The sequence below is a fragment of the Lithobates pipiens genome, unplaced genomic scaffold (genome assembly GCF_037356315.1).
Source record: "Lithobates pipiens isolate NorthernLeopardFrog02 unplaced genomic scaffold, aLitPip1_a1.2 Scaffold_18, whole genome shotgun sequence".
Classification (NCBI taxonomy): Eukaryota; Metazoa; Chordata; class Amphibia; order Anura; family Ranidae; genus Lithobates; species Lithobates pipiens.
This window is the reverse complement of record NW_027507758.1, coordinates 79,402,118-79,428,204: the sequence shown is the minus strand read 5'-3', so window position 1 is coordinate 79,428,204 and position 26,087 is coordinate 79,402,118. Positions and strand designations below refer to the sequence as shown.

At 46.7% G+C, this 26,087-nt stretch overlaps 1 protein-coding gene across 2 annotated transcripts in view; it reads left to right on the top strand.

The window, feature by feature from the left end:
- Positions 1–26,087, top strand: part of WDR26 (WD repeat domain 26) — a 122,551-nt gene that overhangs the window by 18,180 nt on the left and 78,284 nt on the right. For both annotated transcript variants that reach the window (XM_077485827.1, XM_077485825.1), the window contains exons 2-3: positions 479–578; positions 730–786. In XM_077485827.1, the coding sequence (XP_077341953.1) occupies positions 479–578; positions 730–786 (157 nt within the window). The remainder of the gene's footprint in view (positions 1–478; positions 579–729; positions 787–26,087) is intronic.

Sequence of the window (26,087 nt, the reverse complement as noted above, 5' to 3'; positions counted from 1 at the left end):
TGTGGGAGTAACTGGTAGCGTTATAAAGCAAAACAAAAAAAATTACTGTATATAATTTTATTTCTATTATGGGTCAGTGTTTAATTCTGCATTTTCATGTGATTTTGGCAAACAAAACTTCATTATTGGATGTATACCTAATTTGATATGGATCTCTTGGAGCTCTCTAGGATAAGGCGATCAAATGCCAATTTATTCCTGGAAGGACACAGTATTTACTAAGGGCTCTGTGGAAAGGGTGTTATGGTCGACTACTACTTACAAGGAGAGCCTTTCACTTTGTCCATCCAGGCCAAAATGGCAGACTTTTTAAACTAGAGCTGCTGCCTTGTGTATATCGTGATTTTGTTTGGGGCCCTTCATGGCAAGGCAACCATTCTCCATATAAAGCCACCTGTAGGGCCAGTTACGTGTGTGTTTACAGTCCCATATTGCTGCAGCTCATGGTAAGGTTTCTGACACTGTATCTCTCTTGCAGCCAGACGGTTGACCTCCTCATGCAAGAATCAGGATGTCGCTTAGAGCATTCTGCGGCTACCAAATTCCGCAACCATGTCATGGAAGGGGAGTGGGACAAGGTAATGCTGCTGCTGCCACTCCATTTAACCTTTCATAGCAGTTGTTGGGTACACAGATCCTAACTGATATGAGATGCTGTATATAGGGAATTGTTGGCTGTGGTGAAGAACTTTGGTAACCATCTGAAGCTGTTTGGTTTGATTTTTGCAGGCGGAGAACGATCTTAATGAACTCAAGTCCTTAGTGCACACTCCTCATTCAGTAATGGTAAGTAACCTTTCTTATCAGTTTATTGATGTGTAGCTGGTTAATGATCCTGGCTAGAGATGGGCCGAATAACCCTTCGGTTCGGACCAGAAGTCCCAAACATGTAAAAAGTTCAGGCCATGAGCTGCAAATTCTATGGGACCTGAACTTTGAAAAATCAATGGTCCCCATTTTTGAAGGCTTATATAAGTTATTGCCCATAAAAAGGGCATGGGGGTCCTGGGTACTGCCCTGGGGACATAAATCGATGTAAATGTAAACATTTTAAAGGAGCAGTAATTTTAATGATGCATGCTTAACTTCTGGACCGAGCCTTTCTGAGATGCAATGCTTACAAGTTAAAGGTGTGTGTGTGTGTGTGTGTGTGTGTGTGTGTGTGTGTGTGTGTGTGTGTTTTTTTTTTTTTTTTTCTCTCTCTCTCCTGCCGCTGATAAAAGTGATCTTGCGGCAAATCTGCTGCAGAGACCACTCTTATCGGAAACCGAACCGCTGCCTGAATAAGATACTGGGGTTATGGCAGCTAGCTGCTGCCATAACTATATCTGCCTTCAGGGAAGGACGTACATCGTCATGCGGTGGTTAACGTGAAACAGTAAAAATTCAATTTTTACCGATGGCTGGCTGTCATATGACGAACAGGTGGCGCAGCTCTCGTTCTGGGAGGGCGTCGTATGACGTCCCTCCATTTAAACAGGAAATGCGCGCGAATCCCTGTTCCTTCAGTGGCGGTGTGGGGTGGGGGTGTGTGTACAGCCATTGGACATGGCTGTTTCCCACGTGATCAGCTGTGATCAAGTTCACGGCTGATCACACGTGGTACTGCCCCCACTTTGCAAGGCCCGTGAAAGTCTGTGACGGTGTGTTCCCGGGAACATTGCGTGGTCGTGCGACGTGGCTCCCAAACAAAATTTTGAATTTTTTTTTTTTTTTTTTTTTTTTTTTTTTTTGGGACACACACACCTACCTTTCTTTTGGTGGTATTTGATCACCTGGCTTTTTTTATTTATTTATTTTTATTTTTTTTGTTATAAACAAAAAAATAGGGACAATTTTGGAAAAAAACGTGTTTTTTTTTTTTTTTTTTTTTATCGTGACTGCGACATGGCGCACGCATCGGACAATTTTGGCGTAATTTTAGGACCATTCACATTTTATGCAGTGATCAGTGTGATTAAAATTGTATTGATTATTGTGTAAATATGACTGTCAGTGAAGAGGTTAAGTGTGTCCTAGGGATGTGTTCTAACTGTAGGGAGATGGGCTATCTGTGACACATCATTGATCATAGCTCCCGATCACAGGGAGCTATGATCAGTGACACTGTCACTAGGCAGAACAGGGAGATGCTTGTTTACATTAGCATCTCCTCGTTTTTTCCTCCTAATGAGACTATCGCGGGTATCCCCCGTGGATATCGTGTCCGCGGGACCCGCGACCCCACTCAGGGAGATCCCGGCGTGCACACGATGGCATGGCAAACTTTAAAGGGACGTACAGGTACACCCATTTGCCCAGCCGTGCCATTCTGCCGAAGTACATCGGCGTGCACCAGTCTGAAACCGGTTAAAAAAACTCAATACCTGGGAATGTCTGCTTTCTAAAAAGCGGTCATTTTGGGGGCTATTTGTACTTTCCTGACTTGTTAGTATCTCAAGAAATGAGATACACCTGATGTACTGAAGGCTTGATCAGATGTGATCAATTTTCAGTGCTTGGCACCATAGTTTGTAGACTCTAACTTTCACAAAGACCAAATATACACTAAATTTGGTTATTTTTACCGAAGATATGTAGCAGTATAAATTTTGGCCAACATTTATTAAAGAAAAATTACTAACTAGCAAAATTTTATGACAAAACACATACATTTATTTATTTTTTCACAAAATGTACGTTTACATTTTTTGTAAAAAAAAAAAAAAACCCACTAGTGATTAAATATAGAGGAATGGTGTCACCCCTGTCTGAAACTAAATTGTCAGTGAGTCCACATCCCTAGTATCATAGAAAAAAATCCTTTCACTCAGTGTGTATCCTCTAATGGGAATTTAAATAGGGCTTCTGCAAATGGATAATAGTATAGAAGTAGAAAAAATATATACTTTTTTTTTTTTTTTTCTTTTTTTTTTTTTTTTTTTCTGCTCGCACTGACAGCATGAGGGGGGAAAAAAGCAAATCACCAGCTTATCTGCAAGGGACATCGGTCCCGAAGAGGCAGTTATGCCTCATCTGTGCACACTAGTACCCCCTGCCAGTGCCACCTAGCAGTGCTGCCTATTTGTGTAACTGATCAGTGCCCATTATTGCCACCCATCAGTGCTGCCTCATCCGCGTACATGAATGAAGGAGAAAAATGTACCTATTTTTTATAAAAAACATATAAACTTATTTTTTAACAGAATAAAAACCTCAGAGGTGATCAAATGCACCAAAAAGCTTTGTGGGGGAAAAAATGATAAATGTAGTTTTGGGTACAGTGTTGTATGACCACGCAATTTGTCACTGAAAATTGGTCTGGACAGGAGGGTGGTTTAAGTGCCCAGTAAGCAAGTGGTTAATAAAGGACTTGTCAAAAACTGGCTCCTTGTTTGGTGTTTCACTACACTGTTTTTTGTGAATGGGTAGTATCCCATACTCATTCACATGAGGGGGGGGCTGGATCTGGGGGCCCTCTTGTTAAGGGGACTTCCAGATTCTGATTAAGCTCACTGCCTGTAGATCTAATGCATCCAAAAATGCACCTCAATGCAACAGTTTAAGTGGACCGTCTGTGTTAAAAAAAAATTATTGTGAATTATAGTTTGGCACACAAATGAGTGAAAGCTGTGGCAGGGTTGCTGCTTTGTGGGCTTACCAAGGTGGCACTTATGATGTGAGTGTCCTGTTTAGAGCTAAAACCAGAGCAGACAGTTGCATGCTACTGTCTGATCTGGCTGTTGCCAGGTTTGACAGAAGGCTTTCTATGTTTGTTCAGGGACCATACTAGTCACGGCAGACTGATTTGATCTAAAAATAGTCATACTGGCAAGCAGTACAGCAGCTGGGAATACATCATTGTTTCTCATGTGGTATGTTCCTCAGAGTACGTTACAACTAAACTTCAGAATGGAGAGACAAAACGGTGGTCTGCCTATGTAAACAAGGTGGATCGTCTTGTCAGAGAGATATCTGTGATTCCTGCTAATCAGGAACACAGATATCGTTTCTTCAAAGTCAGTCCATCCCCCACACGTTTGTTTTGTTTGGATGCCTGCCCAGGGCCACCAGGGATTGCGTCAAACAGGACCATTGGATATGCCAATTGGTGCTCATGAAAAATGCCTGCCTGTACCACCTCAATTGGTACAGATTATCAGTGAATGAGAAAACTTGCTTATTTACAAAATTTTAAAACAATTTTTTATTTATTTGTTTAGCAAAAAATAAAAACCGCAGAGGTGATCAAATACCACCAAAACAAAGCTCTATTTGTGGGAACAAAATTATAAAAATTTAGTTTGGATACAGTGTAGCATGACTGCACAATTGTCACTTTTTAAAATGACAGCACTGAAAATTGTGCGCCCCATGACCTAGCACAAAGTTTTCCGCCTGGTTCCAGAAGGGCTGGGGATATGAGGGCAGAGCCAAAGTCTATGAAGCAAAGCCAGTTTCTCTTGGCTGCACAGGGGGCATAGGTGTTTGAGATTGAGTTGGCGGCAGGGAAGGGATGTAGGCACGGTGAATTACTTTGAATTGTTTTCGCCAGAATTAATTTGTGACATGAGCAGGTAGAATTGTATCCACTTATGATGCGGCTCACTGCATCTGGTGAGTAGGGATGAGCTTTGAGTCGAACTCATGCTGGACTCGAACGTTGCCTGTTCAGCGAACAGTGAACAATTTGGGCTGTTCCGGCTTTTTGAATCTGCCGTGAACACCCTGTACAAGTCTATGGGAGAAATCTAAAGTGCTCATTTTAAAGGCTAATATGCAAGTTACTGTCCTAAAAAGTGTTTGGGGACCCGGGTCCTGCCCCAGTGGACATGGATCAATGCAAAAAAAGTTTTAAAAACTGCAGTTTTTTCAGGAGCATTGATTTTAATAATTAAAGTGAAACAATAAAAGTGTAATATTCCTTTAAATTTCTTACCTGGGGGGTGTCTATAGTATGCCTGTGAAGGGGCGCATGTTTCCCGTGCTTAGAACTGTCCCTGCACAAAGTGTCATTTTGCAAGGAAAGTCTTTTAAAATCGCTTTGAATTGTTGGCTTCCATAATACAGAGAACACTCAATGAGTGTTCTCTGTATTACGGAGCCGACATTTCATTCATTGATAAAATAAAAAAATAAAAAAAAATAAAGCGTGGGCTTCCCCTAAATTCAATCACCAGGCCCTTCAGGTCTGGTATGGATATTAAGGGGAACCCCGTGTCCAATTTAAAAAAAAATTGACGTGGGGGTCCCCCTAAAGAGCCATACCAGACCCTTTATCCGAGCTCGCACCCTGGCACGCCGCAGGAAAAGGGGGGGGCGAACGAGTGCGCCCCCCCTTAACCATACCAGGCCACATGCCCTCAACATTGGGAGGATGCTTTGGGGGTCTGTGACCCCCTCAAAGCACCATGTCCCCATGTTGATGAGAAGGGCCTCATCCCCGCAACCCTGGCCGGTGGTTGTGGGGGGTCTGCGGGCAGGGGCTTATCAGAATCTGGAAGCCCCCTTTAACAAGGGGACCCCCAGATCCCAGGCCCCCCATTTGAAATGGTAAGGGGGTACAAAAGTACCCCTACCATTTCACAAAGTGTAAAAAATGACTAAATAAGACAAACAGACTTTTGAAAAATTCCTTTATTAAAAATTAAAAAAAAGTTTCCAGCGGTGCTAATCCACTCTTGCTATCCAGCGACGGATGATCATCTCTCTGGGGTCCAGCGATATCTGATCCAGCGATGGGTGATTTTCAGTCCATCCATCCATCTTCTGTTGCCACTGAGGAGACACTGTGGGGATCCCAGCGCTGACGTTTCTTATATTAGGAGGGCGGGGCCACCCGTGACCTGACCCCGCCCCCTCTGACGCTGGTGAGGGAGGCCAGGGGTTCCCCCCATGATGTATGGGTGACCCCGCCCCCCTTTGATGTAACGCAGGTTTCCGTTACATCAGAGGGGGCGGGTCACTCATACGTCATTGGGGAACCCCTGGCTTCCCTCACCCACCAGTGTCAGAGGGGGCGGGTGGCCCCGCCCTCCTAATATAAGAAACGTCAGCGCTGGGATCCCTGCAGTGTCTCCTCGGTGCAGACAGATGCATGGATGGACTGCGCTGGACTAGTCTTCCCCCCCCCCCCCCTTTTCCTACGGCCTGCCAGGGTGCATGCTCGGATAAAGGGTCTGGTATGGATATTTAGGGGGGCCCCCACGTCAATTTTTTTATTTGACGCGGGGTTCCCCTTAATATCCATACCAGACCTGAAGGCCCTGGTAATTGAATTTAGGGGAACCCCACGCTTTTTTTATTTAAATTTTTTTTTATCATTGATTTTTATTTTTTTATCATTGAGTGTTCTCTGTATTACGGAAGCCGACAATTCAAAGTGATTTTAAGACTTTTTTTTTTTTTTTTTTTTTTTCCCCCTTGGGAAATGACACTTTTTGCAGGGACAGTTCTAAGCACGGGAAACATGCGCCCCTTCACAGGCATTCTATAGACACCCCCAGGTATGAAATTTAAAGGAATATTACACTTTTATTTCACTTTAAACATTATTAAAATCACTGCTCCTGAAAAAACTGCAGTTTTTTCAAAACTTTTTTTTTTTTTGCATTGATCCTTGTCCCCTGGGGCAGGACCCAGGTCCCCAAACACTTTTTAGGACAGTAACTTGCATATTTGCCTTTAAAAATAGCACTTTAGATTTTGAACGTTCGCGTCCCATAGATTTTAATAGGGTTCTAAAGTTCACATGAAGTTTAGGTCTGTTCGCAGGTTCTGGTGCGAACCAAACAGGGGGGTGTTCGGCTCATCCTTACTGGTGAGTTAAGGCCAGAGTTCCAAGATGAACCATAGTTTGTAGTGAAGAGCTGGTAGGCCATATGTGGTGGCCATTTGAGTGTCCAGCTCATGATTGGAGTACCTAGAGGTGTTTTAATATCCAGTCCAGGCATAGTCTCAAGAGACGAGATAAGCTATATACTCTAACATTGGGGAGGTTGGCTCCCCCTCGCTCCTTGGGAGGACTAGTTTGTTTAATATGGGGGTGTCGCCTCTGCCAGAGAAAAAGGGATAATTCTTTGTATAATATCTGAATGTTTTTATGTTGTCTGGAGGGGATATTAGGGGCCTGGCAAAACTGGTAGACCCTTGCCAAGGTGGGGACTAGAGTGTGGGACATAAGTTTGAAAAACTCAGGTGTGTATCCATTTGGGCCTGGGGCTTTCCCATTGGCAAAAAGAGGAAATTGTTTTTTGAATTTCCTGCTTGGTGATTGGGGAGTTGAGTTGGGCCAGGAGAGTAGGATCAGTATGAGAATGTGGAACATTCTTTAGGAATTCCTGAGCAGAATTCGGGTCGGAGGGGTCTGGGCTGTATAGTGCATCCATAATAATGTTCAAGAATGGAGCTAATGGCCGTGGGAGAGGAGCATAAATTTCCTGGGGTATCTTTTAATGTTTGTGTGTGTGGAGACGTGTGCCTTTGCACAGCTTTGCTAGTAATTTCGCTGATTTGTTTACCAAACTTATGGTATTGCAGCTTGGAATATGATTTATGTATGCTTTCTTGAGCTTCCGCCCATTGATAAGTTAGTTTTTGGCCTTGCAATCCGATTCATGTGCGAACGGTCAGTTCGCACTGCGATACGCAAGCTGAAATGGGGTTGTTGTTAACATATGACACTCCCCAGTAGTTCGCATATGGCAGTGTGAACTGCCGTGCGTGTCTGGTACGATGCGGGAACCCGCAGTGGATTTGCAGGGTTTTTGCATCGCACAAGTGTGAACCGGCCCTAACAAGTCAGGAAAGTACAAATAACCCCCTTTTTAGAAAGACATTCCAAGGTATTAAAGCGGTAGTAAACCCACTGACACTTGGGTGTTAAAAAAAAAAAAAAAAAAAAAAAATAGTATGCACCGCTTTCTGGCAAAGTCGCCAAAAAAAATTTGTCATCGCTTATTTCTTAAGCACAGCTTACAACAAAATACATTCTGCTACTCTTCCCGTGTATGGTGATACCACATGTGAGACTTTTACACAGCCTGGCCACATCTCATTTCTCAACGACCTATTACACTTTTGAAGGCCCTGGAGCACCAAGACAATGGAATTGCCCACAAAATGACCCAATTTTGGAAAGCAAACACCCAACGTATAATCTGAGGCAGAAGTCTTTTGGTTAATTTTTTTTTTTTTTTTTTTTTTTTTCCAGAAGTTTTTGGAAAATGTGGAAAAAAAAAATGAACTGTAAAAAAAATTGTCAATTTATAAGGTTTCTAACACATAGCATGTATATAGCAAAAATTACACCCCAAAATACATTCTGATACTCATCCTGAGTATGGTGATACCACATGTGAGATGTTTTTACACAGCCTGGCCACATGCAGAGTACAGAGGCCCAACATTTAAGAAGCACCTTCAGACGTTCTAGGATCATAAATTACACATCTCATGTCATTCCTACCTATCACATTTTTGGAGGTCCCACTATCGGTGTGTGAGGAGAACCTGGTAACCTCTCGTTACTGAGGTTTTACATTTAGTGATCGGCTGTGAAAGGATCACAGCTGATCACGTGGTAAACAGCCGCTGGCCAATGGCTGTTTACCAGCGTCTGACCAACAGTGTTCCCGGGAACACGCCGCCACCGATGTACAGCGCACTTATGCCATGCAAGCTGGGGCAGTACCACCTGTGATCCGCCAGGCTCAACGGCTGTTCACCCCCCTCAGGGATGAGCGGTTTCTGACACGCTACCACCGACGGTACGGGGATGCGCGCATTCCCTGTTTAAGTGGATGCATGTCATCTGACTCCTGCCCAGAACAGGAGGCGGGCGGCAAGCGGTTAAACTCTTCTGGGAAGGCTGTCCACAAGGTTTAAGAGTGTCTATGGAAATGTTTGACCATTCTTCCCGAAGCGCATTTGTGAGGTCAGGCACTGATGTTGGACCTGAAGGCCTGGCTGGCAGTCTCCGCTCTAATTCATCCCAAAGGTGTTCTATCGGGTTGTGGTCAGGACTCTGTGCAGGCCGGGCAGGTTCCTCCACCCCAAATGTGCTCATCCATGTCTTTATGGACTTTTGCTTTGTACACTGATCCAGATCTTTGCAGCTGAGGGATTATGGTGTGGGGTTGTTTTTCATGGGTTGAGCTTGGCCCCCTGGTTCCAGTGAAGGGAGCTCTTAAAGCATCTGCATACCAAGACCTTTGGCTCATTTTATGCTTCCTACTTTATGGGAACAGTTTGAATATGGCCCCTTCCTGTGCCAAGATAACTATGCATCTGTGCACAAACCATGGTCCATAAGGATGAGCGTGTTTGGGGAGGAGGAACTTGACTGGCCTGCACAAAGACCTGACCGCAACCTGATAGAACACCTTTTGGGATGAGTTTGAGTGGAGACTGCGAGCCAGGACTTCTCAGTCCACATCCGTGCCTGACTTCAGAAACAATGGTCAAACATTCCCATAGACCATGGGTCTTCAAACTACGGCCCTCCAGTTGTTCAGGAACTACAATTCCCATCATGCCTAGTCATGTCTGTGAATGTCAGAGTTTTACAATGCCTCATGGGATGTGTAGTTTCACAACAGCTGGAGGGCCGTAGTTTGAGGATCCCTGCCATAGACACACTCCTAAACTTTGGATAGCCTTCCCAGAAGAGTTTTAGTTAATATAGCTGCAAAGGGTGGGCCAACTCAATATTGAACCCTATGGATTAAGACTGGAATGCCATTAAATTTCATGTGCGTGTAAAGGCAGGCATCCCAATACTTGCCCTTTTAATATAGTGTACTTGCTCCGATCCAGTGTCGCCTGCAGGAGAGATTCCCAACAGTGGCTGCCATGCCTGGGCAGTGCTGTCGCCAACAGGCTTACTATGGGGCATCTGTTGGCTTTCCTTCCTCCTCCACACTGAAGCCTGTGCTGGGAGCCAATCACATGAATGGAGCACCCGGGGAACTTAACCACAACAAACTGCTGTGTTCGGGTCAATCGCCCCCTCCTAACCCTGAAAAGTTCCTTTTGCCAACTACAAGCCTTGGGCTCAAAGCCCAAGCCAAAATCCCAGAAGACATGGATTTTGAAGTCCATTAAGCCACTCTGTTTTTTTGCCCTGCCGCTCAGCCTGTCCACGACAACTTTCTTCTGTCAATTCCTGTAACCGGATGTTTTTACAACCTCACCTGAACAATTTAGCTTGACATATAGTAACCAACGTTTAAACCCTCAGTTTTGCTGCATTTTGTTCCTTGCTAAGGTACTATATTTTTATCAAGTTGTGGGTAAATATCTGCTTTAGGGTGGTTTCTTTGTTCTATCCTAAACCAGGTTATTGCATTGCCTTCTTTACTTTCCTAAGCCTCAGACGCCAATCCCTTTCATTGGATGTTCATGCAGTTTTGGGTTGTTAGCGGCTTCAGTCCAATTCACACTTTGTGCTTCCTGCCTGAAGGTGCACAGAAGGTTCCAGCCACTTTGAAGTCTACCATTTTCTCATTGGATCCATCAACTTTATTTATCATGCTTGCACTGTAAAATGCAAAGTTCTGGTGTTCAGCTTTCTGGGGCACTTCAGCATCACGTTGGTAGCTCAAGTTTGTAAGCCTTTGACTTGGTTTTCAGTTTACACCTTTATGAAGTTTTACCAGGTGAATGTTTGGGTCTCTGCTGACATCAGTTTTGCTTGGCGGATACCACAGGCCCCTGTGTGAGGATCCCCTTCTCTCGTGTTCAGTGCTTTAGGACATATCCATGTACTCCATGTCTATAAAATATTTAGACTTTGGTTGTGGTAGGCAATGTGCTTTCGCTAAAGCTTATGTTTATAGCACCTTCTTGGTTTGTCAGGCAAATTACCCCATGCGACTGATGGGCAGGTCAGCAAATGCTAATTGGTAGATGGAGGTAGGGTAGAACATAGACGTTCCATATTTAATTTAGATTCTTGTATCAGTCAGTGTTTCCAGGTGCTCCTTCATCGGAGCTTGATACTGTTGACTAAAATGTGTGCTGTGCTGATACCGGTGGAGGATTCCTGAAGGGTGATTCGTATGATCACTCTAGATGTGGATCAAACCTTTAAGATGGTGGTTTCAGGAGATTTGCATTCATTTAGTTCCTTTTGCCATTTGTATTTGGTACAGAGAGTGATGGGAAATCCAAAATGAGTTGCCATTTGGTTCAGCGGTTGAGGGGAGTTCTGTCCTGGTGACAGCAGTGTAAAGGGCATTCCCTCAATCTAGGGGAAAATCCTCATACGTTCCACTCTGTCTTTGGACAGAGGTTGAAGAGAAATTTCTCCCATAGGACACGCACTACTTTTTTTTTTTTTTTTTTTTTTTAACTAGGCTTTAAAAAAAATAATAATTTACATACTTTTAAATTGTCAGACGTAGGCTCCACCCTGCCTCTGATTATACTGCTAAGGCTAGCTGTACACCTAAAGTGATACTAAACACACAGGTTAATTTACATTCTCTTCTATTTCTGTATGTGGATGATGCCACTCTATTTAAATTAGGGAATTTTTTTTTTTTTTTTATCAACATACAGATGTCAGATTGTAAGCTATAACAAGCAGGGCCTTCTGATCCCTCCTGTATTGAATTGTATTGTACTGTCTTCCCTGATGTAAAGCACTGCGCAAACTGTTGACGCTATATAAATCCTGTATAATATGACCCAGCTCTTTCCAAGCCTGTCTGTAGAGAAACCTATGCTGGAGGAGCTTCTAGGCCTCTGCTGCTGGTCACATGCTCCAAAAAAAGAAAAGCCTTTGGGATACAGAGTAAACCTACATGATAAATTGTTTTAAATTGTCATACAAATGTGTTTGAAATCAAATCTCTATTTCTCTTATATTCACCGACACAGCTCCTCTCTGTAACTAAATGGGTTGTATAGCCTGCTATTAGGAGAAACTAGGCAAAATTGTTACACAATACACACAACTTTAACCCTGCCCCAGGGGGGCAGGCCCCGTGCTATCAACCCTTCCCACTGCTCCTAGCAGCTTCAGTTTTTTTATTTTGCCTAGCAAGGAGAATGGCCTAGGAAACCCTGCAGGCCTCTTGGTCCATATTTTTGCTGCAGGTTTGCTGCTTTTTGCGCAAGATAGAAGATCACAGGATCTTTCATCAACTGCCGGCTAGGTGACAGGCTGGTTAATGATATCCTTGTAGTCTCCCCAGTCTGGCCATCGAGCGTGAGCAGGCCACAGCTAAGGCTCGGCAGGCCACGAGAAGCCTCAGCTCCAGAAGTGGTCGATGATCTTCAATGCTCCGGGGTATACATATGACCGGGCTACTGATGTCTGGATCACAGTATACTGAGGCCAGCAGCCACCCTGTAACTGCGCAGGAGTGGGTCCGTGATGGAATGTCTCCCAGCTCTTCAGGACTGGTAAGTACGGCTCTCCCTGCTTCGGTGGGGTGAGCAGCTGGGCATTCAATGGGAGGTCGATTCGGGTGCCACCTCACCTCCCTATCTTCTCTCCAAAGTCCCTATCACCCCTCCTCCCCCCCCCCCCCCTCTGAGGGGGGTGGCTGCATGCGCTGTGTGTGTGTCTGTCGGTCGCTGTTTCTCACCTATGGTGGTCTGTGCGGCTGGCGTTGGTCCTGGTCCAGGTCTGGGGGTCCCAAAACATGTTTATGGAGGTTATTCTGACTGTTAAAAGGCAGCACGCTCTTATTTTTTGCTCTGTCACCGCAAGTTGCAGTTCCGGCGGCCATCTTGGATTTGGGAAAGCTATAAATTCCCCTGGTGAGCTTCAGCAGCCATTTTCTTTAGGATTCCTATTGATTACATTGGCTGCCATTTTTTTAAAAGCCTGAGCGCTTTTTTCACTGCTGGCCTCTTGTGGCAGCATTACATGTGCTTTCTCTTGCTGCTTCCTGTATCCACTGTGTGTGTGCAGGACGCTGGATGGCTCTTTGCTGAAGCTGCTCTGCTGCTGCTAACAGTTTTCCTCCTCTCTGCAACTGGGAACCTCCTAGGGACTACAGGCACTGCTGTGGCTATCACAGAACCCCCCAGGGTGGTGAGTCTAGTGCTAAGTAAACCCCCCCCCCCACGTGGCGGCAGTAGGAGGGTGGGACCTTCACTGTCCTAAGTCCCCCTTGCAGGTGGCAGACAGGCTAGGGTCAGCATGGCTTCAGAAACTGGTGTTTCTTCCCCCGAAATCCAGGCTATAGCAACCAAGTCGCCTGCAGTTAGCGCGGTGTGTATGGACACCCTGACGGCGGTCCTTGACTCCTGATTCCCCGTCTGGGTCCAGGCGCGACAAGGCGCTTGTTGGAGCACTTATCACAGCTGTGCGTGATACCCTGAAGATTCAGGAGCCAGCGGATTCCTCTGCTGATGTACCAGTCCCTTTTGGGTCCCGCAAGCCAGCACGTTCACCTAAGGTGTTCCCGTATTTGACTTATTTTGACAAATTCATCTACAGGGAATGGGGTCGCGCCGCAACTGACCTTTTCGGATGCCAAAAATTTGGCAGTGTGTTACCCTTTGAGGAAAGCCTTCTCAAAGTGGTCGGCTCCTCTGGTCATGGACCCCCCAGTATCTAGGTTAAATAAAGTAACCACGATCCCGGTTGAGGAGACTCCTGCATTCAAGGATCCCACGTACAGTGGGCAAAACTTTTGCAATGAGAATTGGGAGTGCAGAATGCCTCCCCTGTCTGCGTGTAACTAGTGCATGGCCTTAAGAACGTTTGTGACGCGGCCCTGGATACTCTTACTCTGCTATCCAGGGCCTCAGTGTCGGCCGTGGTGCTGAGGCGCCTCATTTGGCTGAAATGCTGGTCTGCTGACCAGGCATCCAAGAAAGCCCTGACAGATCTTCCTTTCCTTGGCGAAGGGCTCTTTCGAGCCTCGTTGGATGACATTATTAAAAATGCCACGGGTGGTAAGAGTACACTACTCCCACAGGGCAGGAAGGCTAAGGAGCCACGCCGCAGGCAAGGGCCCTCCTTTTCCGCTCACAATCGGCTTTTTCGTCCGCCCCGTGCTTCGGCAAAACGACCCCAGCCCGACAGGATGCCCACAGACGGTCAGAAGTGTCCCTGGAACCACAAGCCTGAAAGTGCTACCACATGAAGGTTTTCCCCCCCCACCCGAGATGGGTGGGGGGGGGGGGTCGTCTTCTGGAGTTTGCAGCCCGTTGGATCTCCCTGTTATCGGACCAATGGGTCTGCGATCTTATTACCTCAGGTTACAAGATAGTTTCTGTCTTGGCCGCCAAACAGATTCTTTCCCTCCGGCATACCCGTATCCCCGGTTCGCCGGGAGGCCCTGTTAGGGGCGGTGAGGGACTTGCTGAATCGGGGTGATTGTACCAGTATCAGAACGCTTGCAGGGGTTCTACTCAAATCTGTTTGTGGTTCCCAAGAAGGAAGGGGTACGTCCAATATTGGACCTAAAAGCCTTCAATCACTTTGTAAAAGTGCAGAGGTTCAGAATGGAATCAGTTCGCTCAGTAGTCGCTGCATGCACTCCAAGTGGACTTCCTGGCGTCCTTGGACATTCAGGATGCCTACCTGCACATACCCATATGCCTTCGGCATCAAAAGTTTCTGCGTTTGGCAGTCGGAAGCCCACTACCAGTTTGTGGCTTTTCCTTTTTGGCCTGGCATCAGCCCCCTGAGTCTTTACCAAAGTACTGGCTCCAGTGTTGGCGTTGTTGAGACAATGCGGGATTGCGACCGTGGGTTACCTAGATGATCTCCTGAGAGCTTCTTCCGACTCAGAATTGGAGGAGGATGTGGCGATCACATTGCAGTCCCTGCAAGCATTTGAGTGGCTGTTAAACCTAAAGAAGTCGGTGGTGGTGGTACCGACTCAGCACCTGGAGTACCTGGGGTTACTATTGGACTCCAGGGAAGTGTGGATTTTTCTCCCCTCAGACAAATTGCTGACTCTCAGATCTGCGGTCAAACTACTACTGATGAACCGCAAGTGGTCATCACTCTGCTTTTGCATGCGGTTGCTGGGGCTCATGGTAGCCTCCTTCCAGGCCTTATGCCCAGTTCCACACCAGAGTCCTGCAGAAGGAGATCTTGACAAAATGGGACAAATTTCCGTTGTCCCTGGATCGGCAGATCCAGGTGAGCCAACCAGTTGGACTCCCTGATCTGGTGGTTGAGGTCCCCGGTGATTCAGTCCGGAAAATCGTTCCTTCCTCTGAAATGGATGGTGGTCACTACGGACGCCAGTCTGTCAGGCTGGGGTAGAGTGCTGGGGATTCAGTCGGCTCAGGGCCTCTGGTCGACGGAAGAAACCAAGTTGCCGATCAATCTGCGCGACTTGAGAGCGATCAGGCTGTGCCTCCACACGTGGTCGGCGTGTCTTCAAGGGCGTTCGGCCAGGATACAGTCAGACAATGCCACGGCTGTGGCATACATCACCAAGGGGGAACAAGCTCAGCCGCTGCTCGGGAGGTCGCTCACATACTTCAGTGGGCAGAGCAACACTTTCTGGCCCTGTTGGCCATTTACATCCCGGGGGTGGAAAATTGACAGGCGGACTATCTAAATCGACAGATGCTGGACCCAGGAGAATGGGCATTGCATCCGGAGATATTCAGGCTGCTGTGCCTGAAATGGGGCACACCAGATGTGGATCTATTGGCCTCCCAGCTCAAGTGGAAGGTGCCGAGGTTCGTGTCCAGGACAAGAGATCCGCGGGCAGATGCGTCAGACGCACTGGTGGCTCCGTGGGATCAGTACCAGCTGATCTACGCTTTTCCTCTGCTGAAACTGTTGCCACATCTGCTTCGCAGAGTGGAAGCCGAGGGGATCCAGTACTCCTCATTGCCCCAGATAAGCCTCAGCGGGCCTGGTGGCAGATGCTCCCTGGCGACTGCCATTGAGAGGACCTCCTGTCTCAAGGTCCAATCCTTCACCCTGCTTTACCATCGCTGGCTAGTGAAAGCCAGGTATTCAGGAACCGGGGTCTGTCGGACTCTGTGATTCCAACTATGCTGAGGGTGTAAATCTTCTTCCAGGAAGATATACCATAGTACTTGGAAGGCCTACATCTCCATGTGTGAGGAGAAAGGGTGGCATCTGCGCTCCTTCTTCTCTATATCCAGGATCCTGCTGTTTCTTCAGCAAGGTGTAGACCAGAGGTTGGTGTGGAGCACAATCAAGGGGCAGATTTCAGCTCTGGCTGGTGGGGTGTTTTTTTTTTTTTTTTTTTTTTTTTTTTTTCTTCTCCAAAGACCCCTGGCGTCTCACTCATTAGTTGGGTACCTTTTGTGCATGGGGTGCGACATGTAGTCCCTCCGGTGCGTCCTCCGTTACCTCCGAGATTTGAACCTGGTGTTAGCACTTCAGAAGCCACCGTTTGAGAATATAAGGGAGATTCCTTTGACCCTTTCACAGAAGGTGGTCTTTCTAGTGGCCATCACATCGGCCAGGAGGGTTTCGGAACTGGCAGCCTTGTCCTGCAAGTCTCCTTATCTGGTCATCCACAGGGGTAAGGTGGTGTTGCGTCCACAACCGTCCTTTCTACCGAAGGTGGTTTCGGCCTTTCATATCAATGTGGACATTGTATTGCCATCATTGTGTCCTAAGCCAAAGCACCCTAAGGAGGTGGCCCTTCACACTCTAGATGTGGTTAGGGCTCTGAAGGTGCCTAATAAGGGCATGACGGTCTCGTCGGCCACCATTTCCAGGTGAATCAGACAGATTGTAGTCCAAGCCTAGGCCTTGAAGGGGCAGGTGCCTTCCTTTCCAGTCATGGCCCACTCTACAAGAGCAATCAAACGTCTTGGGCCTTCCGACACCAAGCGTCTGTCGCTCAGGTGTGTAAGGCGACCTGGTCGTCTGTCCATACGCTTACCAAGTTCTACAAGGTAGACATCAGTGCATCGACTGATGCCTGTTTTGGCCGCAAAGTGTTGCAAGCGGGCGTGTAGTTGCAATTGAATTATTTATTTTTTTTCCTGGTTTTTCTAAACGCAGTACTGTTTTGGTTAATGCACTGTTCTACTGCTTGTTGACGTACTGAAGCTGCTCGGAGCAGTGGGAAGGGTTGATGGCACAGGGCCGGGATTAAAGTTCCGTGTATTGTGTAACAATTTTGCCTAGTTTCTCCTAATGGCAGGCTATACAACCCATTTAGTTACAGAGAGGAGCTGTGTCGGTCGGTGAATTACAGAGAAGGATTTTACGGTGAGTACAAAAAATCCTATTTTTTTTGGCATGTGGTTGCATTTTTGCCAGTCCCAGGCCTTTGTCACACCTCTCCAGTCTGTGTCATAGAATAAGATGTAGGTGAAGCCTCCATCAATCTACATGTAATATCCCACCCCCATTGTGTTTTAGCTGGTTAGTGGGTGTGAAGGAAGAGGGAATGGGTTGGCATTTACCACTGTGTATACGCCCACATCGCCTACGATCTCCAGCCCCCTGTCTCTGTATCACAGGAAGCCTGAGATTATGAATGCTGCTCCCGACCACGATTATTCAAAGGCTCACGTTTTTACCGTTTGTTCATGAATCCTTATTCTGCTTTGTTTAGAGAACAAAAGCCATGGCACCCCAAATATGTTGATCAGGCATACAGAGGTGACACGAGCGCACATCCACTAAACCGATAATGTCTTTGCAGATTACCAATTTTTTGTTTGAATCAGTCTCTTGGTTTGCTGTTTCTACTGGTTCTGTTCATAACATGCTTTTACAGAACAAGAGGGTCATAGTAGTGTTTTGTAACAAGGATTGCATTTGGCTGGTTTATTGTAAACGGATATTGCTAATCTGATTTTTAGTTCTTGCATGCTAAATGAAAACCTATTTAAAACCCATTTATCAGATTAGTTTTTAGAAATGTGACAATTCATATGACTGGATGGGGGAAAGCAGTATTACATGTTGGTGAGAAATGAGTTGACTGCATAGCACATAGTTGTCTCAAAATGAATGCTCCCAACCTTTGTGTGACTAGAACACTCTTATTCATTGTGTCAGTACAAATGTGTGTGTGTGGTGCATTCTAGCTATCCATTCCACAGCACTAAAGACAATATTGCCTAAAGTGCTAGGCCTCCATTTTTCTAGAGTATGCAGGTGGTTTTGTGTTTGTCCCCCCCGTGGTCAGCAAACACCTTTTTACTGGTTCAAAAAGAATGTGTATGAATGTGTATGTGTATGTATGTATGTATATATATTATTTGGAAAAGGACATCTTCGGTTTAGTTTTTCTGGTCTCCCCCCTCCCCTTTTGCGTTTATTCTATGCTGGGTACATGTGGTCAACTCATTAGGAACCAACCAACTTTTGGCCTGTGTGTACAGTTCCCGGTCTGACAGAAGCTGGTCTCAATACTGACTTCTGGTGCAGCATCCATATATTGGCTGTAAATGCTGATCAGTGTGTTTGGGGGGGAGGGGGCACGCGGCCCAGTCCTCCTGTCAGAATATAATGGCTCAGTGGGAGAGATTGTCGCACTAACATTTGGTTGTGTTAGAACAACGATCCGTTGCTGACTTGGATTAAAGGGGGGGGGCTGTACCCATTACAGCAATCGATGCTGTAATCTCCTTGGTAAATAAAAAATCTCACTTGTCTGGTAGACAATGCACAAATGTTGAAGGATCAAATGGATAAGTTGGCATTTCTTTTTAAGAACAACATTTCTCTGGCAAGTTCAGTGGGGCAGCCAGCTCTTGCGGCAATTGGAGTGTGTCAGTCCATAAAGGACCAGTTTGTAGAGATACTTAAGATTATTCCTGATCAGCAGGCCCAGCAATGGGCTGGCGTATCAGAAGCACTGTTTTACGGTGGATGCTATGAAGGATTCTATTCAAGCCTCAAGGCTTATGCTAGGACTGGTACATACACACAGTCCTATGGTTGAAAAATTGGTCACCCGAAGCGCTGTGTAAGAAGCTCTTGGCCAGTTTCCCATTTCATGGTGAATGGTTATTTGGAAACTCTTTGGATAAATATATCCAGAGGATTTCTAATGGGGGGGGGGGGGGGGAGTTCTTTTACCAGTAAAGAAGTTTAAGCATTTCTCCTCCTTTTTTAAACATGCATCTGCCTCTAGGCCAGGGCTCGACAAACCCCCAGGTCGCCAATGCGACCAGAAATCGCGACCTGGCGCCTAAGCTGCCACCAGCCCACTCACTATCGATGCCCCAGACATGCAGCAGCATTAACACTGACTGCCGTCCTCCTCCCTCCTTCACACTCTGCAGCACCGCGCTGTGTGTGAAACTGACACGCAATAGAGAGAGGAGGATCTGTCAGCCTGATGGGGTGGACGGGACCCGGCCGGGGTGGGCGGGACCCGGCCGGGGTGGGGGCGGGACCCAGCAAGCTATCAAACACCAGCCAATGGGATCTGGGCGGGCCGCTACGTGTATGTGGCCCGCCCCTTTTCTTAAGCAGCCCAATCGTTGGCTGGTATTTGATAGCTGCTGAGTCCCGGCCGGGTCCCACCCACCCCGACATCAGGCTGAAATCTGACATATCCACCTCTCTGTTACTTGTCAGTTTCACACCCCGGCAGGGTCCCGCCAGCTCCTCTGTTACATTTCAGTAACAGAGTGCTCCGTGTGAAACCTGCCAGTGCCACCTGCCACCAATCAGTGCCAACCAGTGCCACCTCCAATCAATACCACCTGCAACCAACCATGCCACCTGCCAGTGCCAGCACCAACCAGTGCCACAGCCAATCAATGCCACCGCCAACCAGTGGCACCTGCCACCGCCAACCAGTGGCACCTGCCACCGCCAACCAGTGGCACCTGCCACCGCCAACCAGTGGCACCTGCCACCGCCAACCAGTGGCACCTGCCACCGCCAACCAGTGGCACCTGCCACCGCCAACCAGTGGCACCTGCCACCGCCAACCAGTGGCACCTGCCACCGCCAACCAGTGGCACCGCCAATCAATACCACCTGCAACCACCAACCAGTGGCACCGCCAATCAATACCACCTGCAACCACCAACCAGTGGCACCGCCAATCAATACCACCTGCAACCACCAACCAGTGGCACCGCCAATCAATACCACCTGCAACCACCAACCAGTGCCACCGACCAACCAGTGCCACCGACCAACCAGTGCCACCGACCAACCAGTGCCACCGCCAGTGACAACTAGTGCCATCGCCAAACCAGGGCCACCTGCCATCGCCAAACCAGGGCCACCTGCCATCGCCAAACCAGGGCCACCTGCCATCGCCATCTGGCAGTTCCACGTGCCTTCCAGTGCCACCTGGCAGTGCCAGCCAGTTCCATCTGTTGCCAGCCTTACTCTTTCTGGTCAGCCCATACCCCTGATGTAACAGCGTTTCAATGGAGTTATTGACTGGGTGCTCCATTGTGAGTTAGGGATAGGGGGTGAAAATGAGTGGCCTTACCCCGGGAGCTGAAAAAAAAACTGGCTCCTAACTTTTTTAACTGGCTCCTAAATTCAAAGCAAATTTGTCAACCCCTGCTCTAGGCAGTCTCGCTGGCATCCACCGTCTAGCTCAAGAGGAAGACCTCAGGAGCAGTACCAGGGCCAAAAGAAGACTGAAAGCCTGCAAAGCAAAATACAAAAGCCTCCTTATGATGGGGTGCCCCCGCTCGCTCGGGTGGGAGGAAGGTTTCTGCAATTTTCAAAGAACTATGTCAAGGCAGATGGGTGACTTCCTTAATTTCTCTAGGTTACAAACTAGAGTTCCAAAAATTCCCATCTCCTCCTCATTTTTTTTTTTAAGATCAAACGTTCCCAGAGATCCAGGGAAAAGGAAGTTTTTCAAGCTCTGGATCATCTCTTGTCCCAGAAGGTGATATTAGTGGTTCCCACAGAAGAGCAGGGTTCAGGGTTTTTTTCAAACCCTTTCACGGTACCAAAACCGAGCGGGGAGGTAAGACGCATTCTAGATCTCAAGGATCTGAACCGGCACTTAAATATCTGATCAGTTGTCTCCATTTTGCAACGAGGTGCATTTTTGGCATCAATCGATATCAAAGATGTATATCTCCACGTGACGATATTTCCAGCTCATCAGAAGTTTCTACGTTTTCAAGGTAGAAAATCGTAATTTTTAGCTTGTGGCCCTGCCGTTTCGGTCTAGCCACCGCACCACGTGTGTTCACAAAGATCCTAGCGCCTCCTTTTAGCCAGGTTAAGGGCTCAGGGTATAACTATCCTAGCCTATCTGCTCTTAATAGATCAGTCAGTCACCGCTCTAAACCAAAGTTTAATCTCAGCTGTAAGCTACCTGGAATTCCTAGGCTGGATTCTCAACCTATTAAAATCCTCCTTAAAATCATCAAGGAGATTACAGTACTTGGGGTTGATCATAGATACCGTTCAAAAGAAGGTAGTATTACCCCAGGCAAGAGTCGGCTCCAGCAACTGATTTAACTTGTCAAAACAAAAGAAATCCTTCCATTCGGCTGTGCATGAAGTTGTTCAGAAAGATGGGGGCTGTTCCTTATGCACAGTTTCATTCAAGACTGCTACAAAACACCATTCTGTCGGCCTGGAACAGGAGTCCAGGCTTTGGACTTTCCAATGCACTTATCCCCCAAGGTGCGTCAGAGCCTCAATTGGTGGTTGATATCCAGCAACCTCCAAAAGGGGAAATCCTTTCTACCAGTATCCCGGAAAGTGGTAAAAAAAACGGATGCCAGTCTTCTAGGCTGGGGAGCAGACCTGGAAGAAGCATCTGTCTAGGGGAAGTGGTCCAAATCAGAAAGGACTTTGCCCATCAATTCTCTAGAAATTTGGGCAGTACGTCTGGTCCTAGAGGCCTGGCCGCTCAGACTACTGAATTGCCCTGTCAGGATTCAATCCGACAATACCACGGCTGTGGCCTACATCAATCACCAAGGGGGCACAAGAAGTTGTGCAGCCCAAAAAGTGACTCATGTTCTAGCTTGGGCAGAAAGCAACATTCCTTGCCTATTGGCAGGCGGACTACTTGAGTCTCCAACAGTTTCCCGGAGAATAGTCCCTGTTCGTGTCCAGATCCAACAAGGTGGACAACTGTCAAGGACCAGGGATCCGCTAGTGAGTGGAACTGACGCCTTGGTCTTTCCATGGGATTCGTTTTCACTGACCTATGCATTTCCTCCGGTTCTGCTGCTTCCGCGCCTTCTCAGGGTCGAACAGTAATGGAAAGAGGTGATTCTGGTGGCTCCAACGTGGTCCAGAAGATCTTGTTTTGCCGAGATCATAAAGATGGCTGTATGGGACCCTTGGACCCTGCTGCTGTGGCCAGACCTTCTCACACAAGGTCCGCTATTCCATCCTACCTTACAAAGGCTAAATTTAATGGTTTGGCTATTGAAGCCCAAATTTTAAAGGACCATGGGTTATCTCCTTCAGTAGTATCTACTTTGGTTAATGCTAGGAAACCGGCCTCCAGAGTCATTTACTATAGAGTCGGGAAGGCATATATCTCCTGGCGTGGATCCAGGGGTTGGCACCCCAGGAAGTATGTCATAGGTAGGATCCTTGAATTCCTGCAAATGGGATTGGAAATGAAGCTGGCCTTGAGTACTATCAAGGGCCAGGTCTCAGCCTTATCAGTATTGTTTCAACGGCCTCTTGCTTCTCGTCGGCTTGATGGCTTTACAGAAACAGCCTTTTGAGCCTATACAAAGAAAAAAAACTTTTTGATTGCCATATCCTCGGCCAGAAGGAGGCTTATGGAACGGTTCTGTCTTGTAAAGAGCCATATTTGATTAGGGATAAGGTGGTATTGTGGCCTCATCCTGAATACTTGCCAAAGGTAGTGACAGGTTTTCATTTGAAACCAGGATATTATTCTACACTTTTATTTTATTTTTTTCCCCAGAGCCTCAATCTAGGGAAGAGAAGTCGCTACATTCCCTTGATGTAGTGAGCAGTCAAGGTCTATTTAAGAGACCGCTCAGATTCGCAAAACAGGTGTGTGTGTTTGGGTCCTAAAAGAGGGCATGCAGCATCAAAATCTACTATTTCCAAAGGATTTGTCAAGTGATTGTTCAAGCTTTTTCATGTTAAAGCGCACTCCACCAGGGCTGTTGGTTCCTCTTGGGTGGTGGATCACCAGGCCTCTATGGCTCAGAGCTGCAAGGCTGCAACCTGGTCTTCAGTCCATACATTTACCAGATTCTATCAAATCCATGTAATGGGTCATGAGGATATTGCTTTTGGCCATAGTGTACTGCAGTAGAAGTCCTCTAGCCCAGTGTTTCTCAACTCCAGTCCTCAAGGCACCCCAACAGGTCATGTCTTCAGAATTTCCCTCAGCTGAAACTGCTTTGGTAATTGCTAAGGCAGTGAAACTGATCAAATCACTTGACCTGTTGGTGCACCTTGAGGGCTGGAGTTGAGGAACACTGCTCTAGCCTCTTAATGCCCAACCTTTTTTGTGTGTTCGTGTCACAGTTGGCACCTTTCAGGGGGGGAGGGGGGTATTTTGCAGGTATTTGCACCAACTTCCGGGCATAGACTCCCACGGGAGTCTATGCTGTTTCCTGTCTCGGCGCGCTGTCTGCTGGGACACACACGGGTCCCAGACAGCGCGGGGCATTCCTATTGCGCTGCGTGACTCGCACATGCGCAGTAGGGAATCGAGAAGTGAAGTCGCAACGCTTCACTTCCTGATTCCCTCACCAAGAATGGCGGCAGCAGCCAAAGATCAATCAGTCTCTGCTGCCGACATCGCTGGACCCTGGGACAGGTGAGTGTCAATTAAGTCAGCAGATGGTATTTAAAGCTGCTGGGTTTTAAAAAAAAAAAAAAAAAAAAAAAAATTTTTTTTTTTTTTTTTTTTTGTAGGTGGAATCCCCCTTTAAAGTGATATTGTCAGGAGGAAATTCATTTCAATAAGTCTTCCCATTATATGTGCAATTAACATATATTTAAGCACTTTTCTTTTTTCTCTGTAAAGGCATCCCTTGCATAGATATCCAAAAGCCCCAAGACCACATGTACACTAGCAGGGTTTATCAACTCCAGTCCTCAAGGTGCCCCAACAGGTCATGTTTCAGGATTTCCCTCAGATGAAACAGCTGTGGTAATTACTAAGGCAGTGAAACTGATCAAGTCACGTGTGCAAAATGGAGAGCTTGAAAACATGGCCTGTTGGGACTCCTTGTGGACTGGAGTTACACGCTGTTATAGGATTTCCTCTTCACTCCTGTGGCAGTTACATAAATGGTTATGTAGGCTGGTAAGGAGATGGGCAGAGTAGCAGAGCCAGCACATAAAGCAGCCTTTCTCAACCTTTTCAACAGAGGAACCCTTGAAATAGTTGTCGGGTCTCAGGGAACCCCTGCTAAAAATTAGAAATCTACAACTCATGATATATTCCTGTTATGGTCAGTGGGAAGAATGTTCCTTACACTTGTGGTCATTGGGAAGAATTACCTCCTTACAGATAGTTAAAAAGATCAGTGGTGTCAGTGGGAACTTATCTGAGAGGCAGAAATTGCCCAATGCTGGAGGAACCCCTAGCAACCTCTGGAGAACACTTGTTGAGAATCACTGACATAAAGGATTAAAGGCAGTTCCAGAAGAGAAGGTTGTGCTAGGTAGTTGATGCCTCCCTGAAGTAGTTGAATTTTCTAGGAAGTTCACAAGGTGCATTGCTACCGATTACAAAGAGTTTATGGAAATGGGAAGCTGCTGCCGATAAATTTATTTTTTCCTGTGCCTTTTTTAACTGCAATTCAAAAGCGCATTCATATAAACTTGACACTCTTGCTCCTATAGCTCCTCCCACTGAAGTGTCAAGAAGCCTTTGGCCAGTCAATCTAAAGCGGCGTCTCTGGTCCCAATCAATGGTCACGTGCAGGCTGAAGGCTCCATAAATAAAAAGCTTGTGTATCTGCAGTGCCATATATTTAATAGATAAAGTGATTGTAAAGTCTTTTTTATTTTTATGGAGAGAGAAAAAACTTTATACTTGCCACATCTGCAGTGGATTTGCACAAAGCAGCCTGGATCGTCCTCTTCTTGGGTCCCTCTTCTGCACTCCTTCCCCCACAGCAAGCTGCTTGCTATGGGGACACCTGAGCTCAGTCACAGCTCCCTGTGTCCATTTAGACATGGAGCTGTGGTTCAGCCCCGCCTCCTCAATGGACTTTGACCACAGCAGGAGCCAGTGCCGCCGCTGCTGTCTCAGCCAATCAGGAGGGGAGTCCCGGACGACCAAGGCACTCGGCTTCCCTGGATAGAGATGAGGCACACGTAAGTATTAGGGGGTGCTGGGGCAGCTGCTGCACAAAGGCTTTTTATCTTAATGCATAGAATGCATTAAGATGAAAAAACATTCTGACTTTACAACTTTAGAGTTTCACCCAAAAGTGGAACTTCTGCTTTAAGGACTCCTGACATGCCACATTTGTCATGTTGTTTTTTTTGGGGGGGGTGGGGAGAAGTTACTCAGTTTTGACAGTTGCCCAGCTCCCACTTCTGCTCATGGCGCCGAGAGTAAGTTCTCTACTTCCCTTTCCCTCCAATCTTCTGGGAAACATCACAGGTCCCAGAAGATTGCCCAGCCATTCGGAATGTGCTTCACAACTTGTGCAGTGCGCACCTGGCTGTGAAGCCGCAAGCTGTCAGCCGGGTGCCCGCACTTGCATGCTGGCACCACTGAGATGAAGGGGAGAGATGCGAGGCTTCAGGTGGCCGCATCGCTGGACCATGGGATAGGTCAGTGTTACAAGTCAGCAACTACACCTTTTGTAGCTGCTAATTTTTAATAAACGCTGAAATGGGTTGAACTCCGCTTTAACCACATCCTGCCCATGCCTATTCTGACACTCCTCTCCTACATACATTACTCAGAACTCCCAAACATTCATATTTTTTTATTTATTTTTTACAGACCCTCTAGGGAATAAAATTGTTTTTTTTTTTTTTTTGTTTTTTTTTTTACTTCATGTCGCACAGTATTTGCGCAGCAATTTGTCCTGAATTAAACAGAAAAAAAAAAACCTAAATTGTGTGTGTGTGTGTGTGTGTGTGTGTGTGTGTGTGTGTGTGTGTGTGTGTGTGTATCTGTATCTATCACCAAGTAAATTGATACCTAACCTGTTATGCTTTTAAGTGTGCACACTCGTGGAGTCGTGGAAACTTCAAAATCTCCATAGAC